This window comes from Haliotis cracherodii, unplaced genomic scaffold (genome assembly GCF_022045235.1).
Source record: "Haliotis cracherodii isolate W230 unplaced genomic scaffold, xgHalCrac1.p SCAF_15, whole genome shotgun sequence".
NCBI lineage: Eukaryota > Metazoa > Mollusca > Gastropoda > Lepetellida > Haliotidae > Haliotis > Haliotis cracherodii.
This window is the reverse complement of record NW_027266270.1, coordinates 30235806-30251468: the sequence shown is the minus strand read 5'-3', so window position 1 is coordinate 30251468 and position 15663 is coordinate 30235806. Positions and strand designations below refer to the sequence as shown.

At 42.7% G+C, this 15663-nt stretch overlaps 2 protein-coding genes across 2 annotated transcripts in view; one reads left to right on the top strand and one right to left on the bottom strand.

Annotated features, from left to right (window-relative positions):
* Positions 1 to 2159: 2159 nt before the first annotated feature.
* LOC139461639 (uncharacterized) lies at positions 2160 to 9140 on the bottom strand. The gene is made up of 3 exons (XM_071243105.1): positions 9109 to 9140; positions 7304 to 7524; positions 2160 to 2699 (listed from the first exon to the last, which is right to left on the bottom strand). Exons 1-3 carry the CDS (start codon positions 9138 to 9140, stop codon positions 2224 to 2226), a joined length of 729 nt encoding a protein of 242 aa, XP_071099206.1. The 3' UTR covers positions 2160 to 2223.
* A 2995-nt stretch (positions 9141 to 12135) lies between these two features.
* The window catches only part of LOC139462034 (uncharacterized), a 36827-nt gene continuing 33299 nt past the window's right edge, over positions 12136 to 15663 (top strand). The window contains exon 1 of the mRNA XM_071243534.1: positions 12136 to 12290. Coding sequence (XP_071099635.1) covers positions 12229 to 12290 — 62 coding nt within the window. The 5' untranslated portion in view covers positions 12136 to 12228. The remainder of the gene's footprint in view (positions 12291 to 15663) is intronic.

Genomic DNA, 15663 nt, shown 5'->3' with positions numbered 1-15663 from the left:
CCCCGCGGAAACAGCGGGCAGAAGAATTTGGGCTCCCGCTGTAATTAGCAGGCAGCCAGAGTATCATACACACACCAGCATGGTGTTAAACCAAATCCCCCGACTGCACCATGCTAAACAGCGGGGTGCAAAATGTATAAATACACTATGCACACCGCTGACATCCACACATTATATTATATTTGCATTAAATTATGATGTGGAAGGGAGATGGGGAGTGGATAAGAGACTGGGAAGGAAAAGAAAATTATGCGCCTCCCCCCAAAGTGCAGTTATACATACTTACCTAGACTAACATATAGTCTCTGAAATGAACATATCATACAGAAAATAAAAATCTAATAAAAAGGGAGCCCAGTGATTCTCTTCCTGATACTGCAGTAATCTAGACTTGCCAAACATTATAGACTTGCATGGGCTGTAGTTGATATAAATGTATCAGGGTCTGTAAGACAGACTAATACTTACCCGAACAGTACCTTTACTCATCACTAAACAATGTCCTGCGTACATTTGATTTAAAATGGGCCATGCCCGACCGGTTTAAATGAACTCCCCGAGGAGTATAAAAAGGAGCATCATGTTTGATCTGAGGGTGGGTACACCTTAGACCCCCCTCTTCCCTGATCACTCCCGCAATTCGCTTATTAATCGATTTTCTTTTCAGTTCAATCCTTTTAACATTGCTGGCTCCTCGCCAGGTTTGTCGAGGCAACATGTCAGACCATACCAATTTGGTATTCGGGAGTTTAAGTTGAGCGTATGTTATGTCCAGATACATGTTTTCATAAAGTTCCTTTGTCCCGTTTGTACACAGATCATTTGATCCAAGGTGGATAACCAGAAACTTCGGCTAGGGATGGCGGGCAACAAGTGTATCCACTGCCTTTGCGGAATTCCCCCCACTTCATTCCGCCCTTTGCATGCCAGCGGGTACCCGTCAGTAGGGAGTCCGATGTAGTGGCCAGATGGTTGTGGAATCGGACCATATAACTGGACCCGATACACCATACATCTGAAACTTAAAACACACTAGCAGCATCTTTGTTATAATAACATCTGCTTTATCTTTACCTATTAATTTATTTATTTATTTATTTATTTATTTATTTATTTATTTATTTTATTTTATTTTATTTATTTATTTATTTTATATTTTATTTTATTTATTTATTTATTTATTTTTTATTTTATTCTGTATATTATTAGAGTTAGTGAAAAAGTACGTATTATCCCGTTACTCCCGTGGAACCGCAACAGGCAGGAACGGCTGGTGAGTCTGTGTTTGTTTCTGCTAGGTATACTGTTAAGTGGTGAGTTGAGTAATGCGGATATATTTGCTGTAACAGTTTGATTTCCAACGCCCATATTCCTGAATCTGCTTGGAACTAACCCCATTAATTGCTGCTGTGGTAGCCGCTCCAATGCGAAAAGAGTGTGACGAAAACAAATGAAGATTGAGGTGTGGTAAAGAAAATGACAGGGCCTTTCTTAACATTGACTGAAATTGGAATCTAGTTAAAGGACGTCCATCAAAATGGACGAACACATGACCGTGCACTGGTGGTCTGATGGATAGAAACTGTTGCATTGCTCTGACAGGACACAGTCTAGAGTGAAGGATAGCTGTTATTTGTATTTGCACACCTCTGCCGCCCTGATCCGTTTTGGATGAGCGTAAACATATCGTTATGTGACTTATATCTGCTGCCACATGAATATCAGACAAAAGACACGCCTTATGCGAGAAATCCTTGGCTGACCCTGCCACCAGCTCGCTGATTCTAAAGAATCCAAAAAATGCAAGCAGGTATGCAGCTGTGAAAAGAGACGTTTCGTAAACTGAAGCACAAACTACCGGTAATGCTGTGACAATAACAGACAATAAGTCAACTGTAATTGGGAGTCGAGTGTCAGCCTTCTGTTTCTGTCTGACAAATCCAATCAAGGCTTTCTGAATAAGAAAATGGGATGTTAGGTCATGCATACCATGTAACTTTTGCCATGTTGTTAATGCTGATATATACGACTTTGCCGTGCGAGGAGATTTTCCTGTTAAGGAGAGATGAGCGATAAAATGCATAAGGTGATCAACCGGGGCGGGCCAAATGTGTGGCAGGCTGAAAGAGATGCGGAAAACATTAAATGACTTTAGTGCAGACTCATACAGGTTCCATGTGTTGAGTGCTAGAGAAGACTGCACTAGACGTTGCACCTCTGTCGTCAGATCTGCCATATGTCCTGTGGTATGTGTGCTGGTATCTCGTCTGCCCGCGGTGCTGCTTCTTTGAACCTGGACCACTGAAATCTCGAAAGTGCATCAGCTATAACGTTTGCATGCGTAGGAATATACGATGCTTTGAACAAGATATTATGTTGTAAACAGAGGAGTATCAGGCGCCTAAGCAACGACATAACTCGTGGTGGTTTTGCTGTTTGTTTATTGATAATTGCTACCACTGCTTGGTTGTCACAAACAAACAACACTCGCTTGTTTCGTAGATGTCTGCCCCACAGTCTTACTGCCAATACAATTGGAAAAAGCTCTAGCATAGTGATGTCTTTAGTCCATCCATTCTGCACCCACTCGTTAGGCCATCTGCCATTGGCCCATCTGCCCACGAAAAAGGCTCCGAAACCATGGTTACCTGACGCGTCGGTAAACAAATGTGTATCCGATGAATTGATCCACTCTGAATCTATAAATTCAGTAGTGCCATTGTGGTTTTGAAGAAATTGCCGCCATAAATTGAGGTCCTCGCGTATGCCTTGTGTTATCCTTATTCTGTGGTGAGGTTTTGACCCTCCGCGCTGTGCGTCAATGAGGCGTCTTAAAAAGGCGCGACCAATCGGAATTGCCCTACATACAAAGTTAAGTTTCCCCACCAAGGACTGCAAGTAGTGTAATGTTGTTTTCTTCTTAAAAGGTGATAAAAGAGTATCTATTTCCTGCGTAAGCGGCACTACCTTATCCCTCGGTATGCTAATTTGCGCTTTGACTGTGTCTATTGTGATACCCAGGATAAAGAGGTGAAATGCTAACCGCCGGACGCGTTGTGTTGTGTTGTTAGAATGACTTGACGGTTGGGGAGTAAAAGAAGTGACGTCACGAGACCACGTGTAGTGACGTCATGGGAGAAATGACGTATGTTGCCATGGGGAGTATACTGGCGTGTCTTGTGAAAGGAGAATGTTTGTAAACAAATGGTGGAACATGGTAAATGGGAAAAGTTACTAGTATTGTTTATGCGGAGCTGACCATAAACCGATTTAGCTAAATAATGCTAAATCATATTAACGCCGAGTTCAAGATTATTGCAATTATATTGCGACTCGCATGCACCTGCTAGTGCGGACTAATGCCATTTTTTTAGTGCTAGCCTACTGAGACACCATGCCGCAGTTGAACATGGATACCCCAGACATAGTATACTGACTCCGAGCCGACCAGTTCTTGATTACCGAACGCCAGGCGCAGAAAGAACAAGCAAGACGCTCTATCCACAAGACCACGGAGGAGGTGCGCCTATCGATAAGAAGACTTTGTGAGTGAGTAAGGTTTGTATGTTTCTTTCTTTGTTGCTTGACGCCGCACTCAACAATATTCCAACTGTATGACGACAGTCTGTCAAGAATCGAAGCTGGACCAGACAATCCAGTGACTGACATCATGAGCATCGTCCTACGCACATGGAATACGATGAGATGCATCAACCAAATCAGTGACCACCTGATCACGCTTGCTGCCTCTTACGGCAAGCATGGGTAGCTGAAGACCCGGATCTTCACGAGGCGAGTAAGTGAATGTTGTTTTACGCCACAATCAGCAATGTGTGTGTGTGTGCGACGGAGATGTGTTTCACGCCGCTTTGAACAATTCTTTATTTCAGCTATGGGAAACAAATCATTGCGTTTTAGTTTAATCTTCGAGGAGAGCCCCGAAGTGAGCGGAAGGTCCTCGGTTCGATCCCCGACCGCGTCCTACAAAAAGACGTTAAAAGATGGTACTTGTTGTTACCCTGTCTGGCGCTTGGCATTAAGGGGCTAAAACAAGGACTGGTCGGCTCGGAGTCAGTATACTGTGTCTGAGTGGGGTATTCATGTTAAACTGCGGCATGGTATCTCAGTGAGCTAGCACTATAAATAGGCATCAGTCCGGACTAGTACAAGCAGCCACACACACACACATACACGTGCATGCACGTCGCTATATAAGTGCAATAATCTTGGACGCGACGTTAAACCCCATTTCACTTCACCTCACCCCGAAGTGATGCAGACCGTAGACGTTTAACACTTTGGTGAAACGTACGGCTATGGTGCTGACAAACCAAGGATCATAATCAGCGCTAATAAAGGGATTCGAACCCACGACCACGGGATCCTGGTACGCCTAAAAGTAACGCAACTCTGCAAAGCAACTGGCCCACCCGTTCCTTATCACCAAATCAACTCATTCACTTTCCTAGTTAATCAATGTACACCTATTCACCTGGACGGGGGTTAATGGGTCTCCAATATCAGGGATTAACACTAAATCCGGACTCACTAAGAAGAGAATGAGGCTTGTCTCCGGAGAATTAACCATTTGGCATTAATCATATAGATCGATCACAGGGTCAATATTGTTTTATGACTTATCATTAACCCACTCTGCACGGTTCAGTCCAAACATTGGACCTCGACCGGCACTGCCAGGAATCCATATTGGAACTAATTTCGTGCACGTGATTATCGCAAGACAACAAAACTTTGCGTCAGTCGAGAACCAAACATGATTTTTAAAATTGTTTCCATTTGCTTTTCTCTTTAAATCAAAGTGTGTACCTGTTTCTGATAAGTACAGACTAACGAGTTTTCACACTTGAAAAAGGAATGCCGTGTCATAGGACCTATACGTGGCGGGATCTGACGTCACAACATTATTGGGGGCACGGGTGGCCCAGTCGTCTAAGGCGCCGCGATTCGCTGTGCAGAGTTGCGTCCCTTGGGCACACCAGAAACCTATCATTGTGGGTTCGAATCTCGGTTCGCCCTGATTATGTTTCTAGGTTTGTCAGCACCATACCCGTGCTCGTGGGTTTCACCGAAGTGGTAAACGTCTGAGACCTGCATCACTTCGGGCTTTCCTCCCACATTAAGCCCTCACGAGGCGATATAACTGGAATACTGTTCAAGGCGGCGTTAAACCCAACTCACTCACTCTCTCACAATATTATTAGTTATTCCATGCAAAACCATCACTCCACTGCTGTCCGAGGTATTGTAGGTAGCGGAATAAGCCGAGTGGACCCGAGTGGTCCCGTTAGGTCCCGAGTGGTCGCTGACACGGACACCGATGCTGGAAATTTGAGTAGAAAGGATTTATTGGGTTACATATTCATAAAATAGGATTTATTGGGTTACATATTCATAACATAAGATTGATGATTAACATCTGGTCAGTAGTCTTGTTTCAGTTTCATTTGGGTGTTTATAAATGATTACAGCAGCGGAGAGTGAGCGGGTGATGCGGGGTTTAACGCCTTTTACAACAACATTTAAGTCATTATCACGCTGGTCATTTTCGTCTACCGGTAACCCATTGTTGCTGCGGCAATGTCACGGTTAAAAAAGCTGCTGAGACATATCCACATAGCTGCTGTGACATATCCACATAGCTGCTGTGACATCCACATAGCTGCTGAGACATATCCACATAGCTGCTGTGACATATCCACATAACTGCTGTGATATATTTACATAGCTGCTGTGGCATATTCACATAGCTGCTGTGACATATTCACATGGCTGCTGTGACATATTCCCATAGCTGCTGTGACATGTCCACATAGCTGCTGTGACGTATCCACATAGCTGCTGTGACATATTCACATAGCTGCTGTCACATATTCACAATAGCGGCTGTGACATATCCACATAGCTGCTGCGATATATTTACATAGCCGCTGTGACATATTCACAATAACTGCTGTGACATATCCACATAGCTGCTGTGACATATCCACATAGCTGTTGTGATACATTTACTTAGCTGCTGTGACATATTCACATAGCTGCTGTGACATATTCACATAACTGCTGTGACATATCCACATAACTGCTGTGACATATCCGCATAGCTACTGTTACATATCTGCTGTGACATATCCACATGACTGCAGTGGCATATCCACATAGCTGCTGTGACACATCGACAGTTGCTGTGACTTATTGATATAGTTGCTGTGACGTATTCACGTAGTTTCTGTGACACATTGATAAGGTTGCTGTTACATATTGCTGTGTTTCCCTTCAACATTTCATTGTGTGATCATTATTCACTAATAATTACTTCCTGTTGGTCATGAATTTGTCTTTCCCCCAGTTCAACAACAATAACTGTTATTTCATTAATAAACAAAAACGTGAAGTTAGTTCATATTACGTCAAAATAAGTTATAAGATGAAATATTGATCAAATCTCATAATAACTTGTCGGGCAAAAGAAAGTATGCTATAATGAAACAACAAAATATTGTTATTCGATGGTTATTTATTGCACTGTTTCCCTGACTATTTTCAGCATAGCAACATGTGTAATGTTGTGGGCCAATCCAATTTTAAAGTGTATACTTTCTTTTACCCGACAGTTCAGTATTACTTTCCGTTTAAGCTCTTTAGATCTGACAAACAAGTTGAGCCCTATCCCCATAGCTTGTGCCTCTCTAACATATATAATCACATTTCCCTAAACCGCTTAATATCCCTCACTGAAGACAATGTCGTTGAAGTGAACCAAGTGTGTGGACGAAAGCTTATCTAACAAACGTTTCTACCTTATCGCTTGCTACAGCCTGATAGATATCCCTGACGCGCCTGTTTCAACCGTGCGACGTGAAAGACCTTTCTTTTCAATCTGCTTCTCATTTTTCAAATCCCAAACTATTTTTAAGAAAGTTTACGTCAAACGGATTTAAACCAGAGCGTACTTGAGAGTGTTCTTATCAGTTATAAATGCCCAACCAATGCATCTATAGCAGGTGGATTCGCCACAGTGTTACTGACTAGTGGCGGATATTTTCTTTCAGTACTAAAACCGAAATCGTTCATACAGATCATACATGCAAACGTGCATTTCATTACATAGTCACATATTCAGTGGGTTTTATCTCCATTTCGTGATATTCACCATAAAAGAGAGGAGATTGACCACTGTTTTAGGGAGGATGATTTCTTCTGGTTCATCACGGTAATCATTAAAGATTGAATAGGGTTTTAAGGATATTATGTAATAGATTGTCCATAAGAATTAAAAAAATACTCAAATCGTTATTGTTGATATCAACAACATCATCATCATCATTATCATCGTCGTCGTCGTCGTCATCATCATCCCCACCACCACCATCATCGTCAACATCATCATCATTATCAGTGGTGGCAGTATTAGGAATATCTTCATTGTTACTTTTATCATATTCATATATATTGACGACGACAATGGTGCTGCCGATGTTGATTGTGCTGCTGCTGCTGCTGCTGCTGATGGTGATGGTTCATGGTGTGTTATTCGCTATATAAGCCTTTCTGAACTGTTATAAAACTTTCTGTCTTTTAACACGCATACAGTGGTGTACAAGAAAATACATAACTGTTTACAAACGCAAATATAATAGAAAACATAATGCTATCGGTACTTATTTTGTTATTTTCAATTACCAATAACAAAGGCCAATCAATAAGGCAGAACCATAAAATCAATCCACGTACAAACAGTGGACTCTCAATCTCCAATAAATGACGAGACTTTCAACACGGGGTCATCTAACAACACTCCGATGTGTTCGAACACACAACAACATAAACAAATCAGACACTGCATATTTGCCTTCCATGGGCAATATATTCTTTGAATGTCAGATAAAAGAAAAAGTTTCTACGGAGTGGGGAACGGCTAAATACGGGAATAATGACTTGACTACCAGCAACCCTTTGTGTCACGGCGCTCTGCTTTAGTCAAGGGTCGGTGCTTGTACCTATGCTTTCATAAAAACGTTTATGACATAAACAGTGATAGCCGACCGCCATACCGTGAGTTATTATAGAAGGCGACACTAGAAGTAAAGAAAACGAGATTATCGGATTACCGATTAGTTCTAAGGTCACGTGACTACAGTTGGACAAACATAAATGTTGGAAATTATTTGACATTTGCCATTCACATATCGATGGTATTGAAATGGACGGTCGCAAAATTCAATAACTTTTTTTTATATATCACGTTTGTATGATTTGTATTAGCGAACGTTTTGATTGTCGCTTGTGTGTTATAGCTCTTATTCTATGTCGGTTGCGAAACGGTATTGGTCGTGATTGACAGCTTTGTTGTACATTGCAGATCGGTTTGACGGTAAGAGTAGTGAAATGTACAAGCTGTAATACACAACACGAACTCTAGGCGATGGCTGTGAATACTTGCACGAGACTAGGTAACGGGCCTTATTTACCTATCTCACCCACTTAATCAAATGGTTATCAATCAGCGGAGTATCACTGTGTTTGGTGTGAGTGACAGTGTTACCCAGTTCGCATGACAGTGAAATGACAAGTGGTTTGTTCCTTTCAATTGCAACGGATACGTACAGTATGTGCTCTCTGAACATTTACAGTCGGGATATTTACACGTCGCAACTGGCCATATGTGGTCAGTTGGTCAAATGAAAAAAACAAGGGTGTCAAGGGTGATGAATTGAAAGACGAAAACATCTAATGTTCGTGTATGGTGAAGGAAATACTGTGACGGATTGAATCTGGACACTCCAAACGTGTGCCTGACTGCCTGGGGGTGAAGCCTACAGCCCGTGGGGGTAGGGACTGTGTGCTTTGTCCCGCTTTGTGCGTGTCCGTGATTCGGACACGGGGGCTGGGATTATGGATTAACGCCTAGTAACAATATGAGGATTATGGTGACTTATTGAAAGAAGCCTTCGTGATTATTGGTAAGTACAATGGCTAACAACAGAATCAACACTGGCTTTATTGTACACAGACTGATAAAGGTACAACGTAAGTAGAGATGTGTTCATATTCTAGGTTTGAGACAGCATTTACCACACAACTCGTTACATTTGACCGTCAATTTCATTGTGTAGTACCATGATGTGTCATATGGGTAAGTGCCGGTGGCAGTTCAAGTAATTTGCTGTTTACGTAGCTGTTTGTTTGTTGTTTAACGCCGCAATCAGCAATAGCCCGGCAACATGACTGCGGTCTGTAAATCATCGAGACTCGACCAGACAATCCAGTGATTGACATCATGAGCATCTATCCACGCAACTGGGATGCGGTTGGGTGGGGTGTTATTGTCGACCAGACAATCCAGTGATTGACAGCATGAGCATCTATCAACGCAATTGGGATGTGATGAGCTGTCCGCGAACATTAACCGCGGCAGTACATGAACATGCACGGGTAGCTAAATACTAAATACATGTACACCAAAGTTTTAAGTAATCAACAGCTTTACATTCGCCCGTTTATCCATATTTGTTTTACCGTTATCAAATCAATGTTCATTTCAACCCAGTCAATAATTCCGCCCAAACAAGTTTGATTCAGAACATTACATATCCAGCGTTCTGCCCAAGGTAATGTACTTGTTTCTGGCCTGACATCAAGATATAGTTATTAGCTTATTAATGAGTCCAACAGCCGGGCATAATTACGTCCAGTTTGCCTCAGCACGAAACAATGGTTGGCTACCAACACTGCGAATGATTCGTGGCTATGACGTTGCCATGCAGTGTTTTCATGAGGAAGTATCCACAAATCAGACGCCTAAAAAAAAATATGAAATGTTTAATTGGCCAGAAATAATTAGGTAGAACCACGGGCAGGTTTTATAGCTTTTTATCGATCTGTTGTGTACATATGAGGGGCGGGCAGCCTGGAAACTGGTTGGGGTAGCAGTGTATCACACGGGGATATATCACTTTGATGTGGTATATCGAGGGACAAGTGCACTCGGCACAGATGTTCTTGTATTGCCAAACTGTCGCGGATTCGTGATAGGGAGAGCGCAGGTACTGTTGGGTCTACTTCCTGGTGTGTGGGTGTGTGGGTGTGATGTTATAGATGTGTCGGGTAGTGATGGGGTGAGTGATATATATGTGCGAGATAGTGATGGGGCGCGTGATATATAGGTGTGGGGTAGTGATGGGATGGGTGTTATAGATGTGTAGGGTAGTGATGGGATGGGTGTTATATATGTGTAGGGTAGTGATGGGTGTTATAGATGTGTAGGGTAGTGATGGGTGTTATAGATGTGTAGGGTAGTGATGGGTGTTATAGATGTGTGGGGTAGCGATAGGGTCGGTGTTATAGTTGTATGGGATAGTGATGGGATGGGTGTTATAGATGTGTGGGGTAGTGATGGGGGATGGGTGTTATAGATGTGTAGGGTAGTGATGGGTGTTATAGATGTGTAGGGTAGTGATGGGTGTTATAGTTGTGTGGGATAGTGATGGGATGGGTGTTATAGATGTGTGGGGTAGTGATGGGATGGGTGTTATAGATGTGTAGGGTAGTGATGGGATGGGTATTATAGATGTGTGGGGTAGTGATGGGATGGGTGTTATAGATGTGTAGGGTAGTGATGGGATGGGTGTTATAGATGTGTGGGATAGTGATGGGATGGGTGTTATAGATGTGTGGGGTAGTGATGGGATGGGTGTTATAGATGTGTAGGGTAGTGATGGATGTTATAGATTTGTAGGGTAGTGATGGGATGGGTGTTATAGATGTGTGGGATAGTGATGGGATGGGTGTTATAGATGTGTGGGGTAGTGATGGGATGGGTGTTATAGATGTGTAGGGTAGTGATGGATGTTATAGATTTGTAGGGTAGTGATGGGATGGGTGTTATAGATGTGTGGGATAGTGATGGGATGGGTGTTATAGATGTGTAGGGTAGTGATGGGTGTTATAGATGTGTAGGGTAGTGATGGATGTTATAGATGTGTGGGGTAGTGATGGGGGATGGGTGTTATAGATGTGTAGGGTAGTGATGGGTGTTATAGATGTGTGGGGTAGTGATGGATGTTATAGATGTGTGGGGTAGTGATGGGGGATGGGTGTTATAGATGTGTGGGGTAGTGATGGGATGGGTGTTATAGATGTGTAGGGTAGTGATGGGGTGGTGGTTATAGATGTGTCGGGTTGTGATGGGGGAAGGGTGTTATAGATGTGTGGGGTAGTGATGGGTGTTATAGATGTGTAGGGTAGTGATGGGGTGGGTGTTATAAATGTGTGGGGTAGTGATGGGTTTGGTGTTATAGATGTGTAGGGTAGTCATGGGATGGGTGTTATAGTTGTGTGGGGTAGTGATGAGATGGGTGTTATAGATGTGTGGAGTAGTGATGGGATGGGTGTTATAGATGAGTGGGGTAGTGATGGGATGGGTGTTATAGATGTGTAGGGTAGTCATGGGATGGGTGTTATAGATGTGTAGGGTAGTCATGGGATGGGTATTATAGATGTGTGGGGTAGTGATGGGATGGGTGTTATAGATGTGTGGAGTAGTGATGGGATGGATGTTATAGATGAGTGGGGTAGTGATGGGATGGGTGTTATAGATGTTTTGGGTAGCGATGGGTTAGTGTTTGGGTGATGCATACAGCTATTTTTCACATTTTGACCTTTTTTTGAACATTCGTGTAACCAATAACTTGAGAACTGCTTCATGGATTCTTTTCCATGAAAAGTTAAGGAACACTTTTTGTACTAATAGGAGAGTTGCAGTGCAAAGTTTGATTTTGATATGTGTATTTTCTGAAAAAAAGAAAGATTTCTTTCATGTTTTGAACTTAGAACTTTGTTAATTTCAACGTTAATGCGACCTATAACTTGAAAACTACTTCATGGATTCTTTTCCAGTTTCTATGCCAATAAGAGAGGTGCAGTGCAAAGTTTGCTTTCGATTAGCTGATTTTCTGAGAAAATGTTGCTTTTTATGTTTTGAACTTAGAAATATGTTGGGATCGAAGTCGGGGGTATAAGTGAGCCCTGCTCACCTTTTGCCTTGTTGCTGTACAATTTAGAGTATAATGCATGCTATTGATTGATGAATATTTTCAGTGTTTATCAGTGGGAAAACAAAGGATATTGACTTTGGAGATGCGACCCAGGACAAGATATTGGGCGAGGGAAGACTAGAACCAAGAGGAGACTGGAAGAAGAATCTTCATCATGGCGATATTTCACATCAAGTACCCGAAACGGAGAGGCTTTCTCAAGTGGGATGAACTTGGGTTGGTAGTGTCGTTTTATTAACAGCTTACCTATTCTGTTGTCATGTTTCGTCGAAGTGCCCGGATTACACATTTCTGGATTGAATACTGACTGGTGCGGAGGAATATCATTTGTGAGTGAGCGAGTTTGCGTGTGTCATGTGTGCGTGCGTGCGTGCGTGCGTGCGTGCGTGCGTGCGTGCGTGCGTGCGTGCGTGCGTGTAAATGTTGGATCCTAGGGCCCGGTTGCACAAAACGATATTGGCTTTTAAACTGTTTTAAGTTTATGTTAAAGTATGTAAGAAACAATAGTCCCATGTGAGCTGCAAGACCTAACGACTAAAATATATTTTATTTTAAGCTTCAACTGTATTTGACGAAACGCATTCCATTTTTTACATTATTGCATATAAACAACTTAAGGGATCGGGTGGTCAGGCTCTCTGTGTTCATTAAGGGACGATGGGGGTAATCCGATGATTAAAGCGTTCGCTATTCGCGCTTAAGGCCGGTGGTCAGGGGTCAGATTCTCATGGGTACAGTTTGTGGAACCCTTTTCAAATGTCCCCCATTCTTTTGCTTGAATATTACTACAAGCGACGAAAACTATACTCACTTTGTTCATTTACCAGAGCTTTTACGGTGGATGAATGGTGGCGTTAGTGGTGAAAGTGACGGCACAGATCATGACTGGCCCGTGAAGATCCGGGGTAGATGAGGTCTTCAGCAACCCATGCTTGGCGTAAAAGGCGACTATGTTTGTCGTAAGAGGCGACTAACGGGATTGGGTGGTAAGGCTCGCTGACTTGGTTGATGCATGTCATCGATTCCAATTGCGTGGATCGATGCTCATGTTGAAAGTCACTGGATTGTCTGGTCCAGACCCGAATATTTACAGACCGCCGTCATATAGCTGGAATATTGCTAAGTGCGGCGTTAAAGAACAAAAAAAAAGAAAAAAGATCATGACTCCATTTTCTACATGGAAACAATCTGTAAATCCCATTATTGATGTCGCCGGAAGTGTTGTGGTGGGAATAAAGCTAAAAATAGACCAAAACCTCACCCACTCACTCACTCGACCAATCACTCACTCACTCAATAACTCACCCCGATAACTGAAGCTAGCAGCAAGTCATCATAGTGTTGTAATATATAACACACCGATTAAAGAGACAAAGAAATTATCTCTTACGAGTCAAAAGGGGCCAGTGTAGACAGTGTAACTAAAGCAGTGCTATGCTTTTAAAAATAGGACAAAAAATCATTTATTGGTCTATGAGGTAATGAGTAATTTAATATCTAGACTAAAGCTCTAAAAATATATAATTTTCATAGAAACAAACAACTCCCTTTAAACTGAAAAGGAGCCGCTGTGAGATGGGAGATTCCGAATCAGTGGAAATCTAGCCTTGCTTCATTTAGGACTACAGCATTACAGTAATTGCTGGGCAGAAGGGGGAATAATATGGTTCAGGGACTGTTAGAGAGTCTACTAGGTAGCCTACATCATGAAATCGGAGGGAACAGAAAACCAGAATGGTGTTTGAACATCATGGTGTTCTTGGGGTGCGCAACCCCCCTTTAAATCCTCGTTCACTGAAATGAATTCAGTCCTCGTTTCAGTGAGTGAGTGAGTTGGGGTTAACGCCGCTTTTAACAGTATTCCAGTTATATCGCGTCGTGTCAGCTTAATTCGGGAGGAAAGCCCGAAGTAATGCAGGTCTCAGACGTTTACCACTTCGGTGAAACCCACGAGCACGGGTATGGTGCTGACAAACCTAGAAACATAATCGGGGCGAACCGGGATTCGAACCCACAATCATAGGTTTCTGACGTGTCCAAGGGACGCAACTCTGCACAGCGAATCGCGGCGCCTTAGACCACTGAGCCACCCGTGCCCCCCAGTCCTCGTTTCAAACACAGTGACACGCTCAAGGATATTTAATACACGTGTACCCCAAGCGAGCAGTTATTTCGACTAAAGATCTATACATATTTCAAACCAGAGACCATATACCGATATATGGTCTCTGTTCAAACACATGTAACAAGCATCTTTAAATAACGTTTCGTATACCTGCATTTTGCATGTATTATCATCTGAACAGAATTTCATTTGTATCAAAACTAAATAGTCAGAAATGTTATTTCGGGCGTCGTAGGGCACAAAGAAGTGAAGTTTGAAGTGTGTTGGTGACACAGCAGTGTGGTTTGCAAGTCTCCGCTTGTTTACTATCCTCACGACTGGGAACACAATACATGTTACCGTATTTACCCTGGTAGACGCTAGTTTCAGAGAATGACATACAAGCTACGAGGAATTACAGATATTTTGTTTCTTAGCGCTGGTATCTAGAGAAACACAACATAGAGTTATCTTCTCCTAGTTGGCAAAAAATACAGTCGTTAGACCAATCTTTTCCCTACGCTCTTTCCTTTGTCACTGTCAGGTTTGTTTGTTAGTTTGTTTGTTTGTTTGATGCTTAACGCCGCACTCAGCAATATACCAGTCTGTAAATAATGGAGTCTGGACCAGACAATCCGGTGATTGACCTCATGAGCATCGATCCACGCAATTGGGTACCGATGACATGCAATACCGATCAACCAAGTCAGCCTGACCACCCGATTCCGTTAGTCGCCTCTTACGACAAGCATAGTCGTCTTTCGGAAAGCATGGGTTGCTAAAGAGACCTATACTAACCCGGATCTTAACGGGTGTTTCATTGTTCAGAGATGGGTTGTGGAGATCCAAGCCCAGGTAGACCTTCAACTGCCACAGCTGAACATAATGTACATGATGTGACCATGGATGGTCGACGACTCACCACACGTCACATGGCCAATACAGTATATGTATATCTCATGAATGAGTTGAGAACACTCTGAGGCATGAGGGGAAACATCTTGCCTAGGCAAGAGCGTCCAATTGCCTTTTTATCAAAGTCTCGTAGAAACTAGGCTTTGATATAGACTAGTGGACACGCTTGCCTCGGGCAGATGTAGAAACTAGGCTTTGATATAGGCTAGTGGACAGGCTTGCCTCGGGAAGATGTATAAACTAGGCTTTGATATAGGCTAGTGGACACGCTTGCCTCGGGAAGATGTATAAACTAGGCTTTGATATAGGCTAGTGGACACGCTTGCCTCGGGGAGATGTAGACATTAGGCTTTGATATAGGCTAGTGGACATGCTTGCCTCGGGAAGATGTAGAAACTAGACTTTGATATAGGCTAGTGGACACGCTCGCCTTGAGAAGATGTAGAAACTAGACTTTGATATAGGCTAGTGGACATGCTTGCTTCGGGAAGATGTATAAACTAGGCTTTGGTATAGGCTAGAGGACATGCTTGCCTCGGGAAGATGGATGGGGTTAATTTTGAAAAATAA

Excerpts from the sequence above, each read along its gene's own strand:
- LOC139461639 (XM_071243105.1), bottom strand. The coding sequence starts at position 9,140 with ATGGTACTACACAATGAAATTGACGGTCAAAT. Across the intron at positions 7,525-9,108 it reads AATGAAATTGACGGTCAAAT|CAGCAGCAGCAGCAGCAGCA; the intron begins GTAACGAGTTGT and ends CATCACCATCAG. Across the intron at positions 2,700-7,303 it reads TATCAACAATAACGATTTGA|ATTCAGAGTGGATCAATTCA; the intron begins GTATTTTTTTAA and ends CTGAATTTATAG.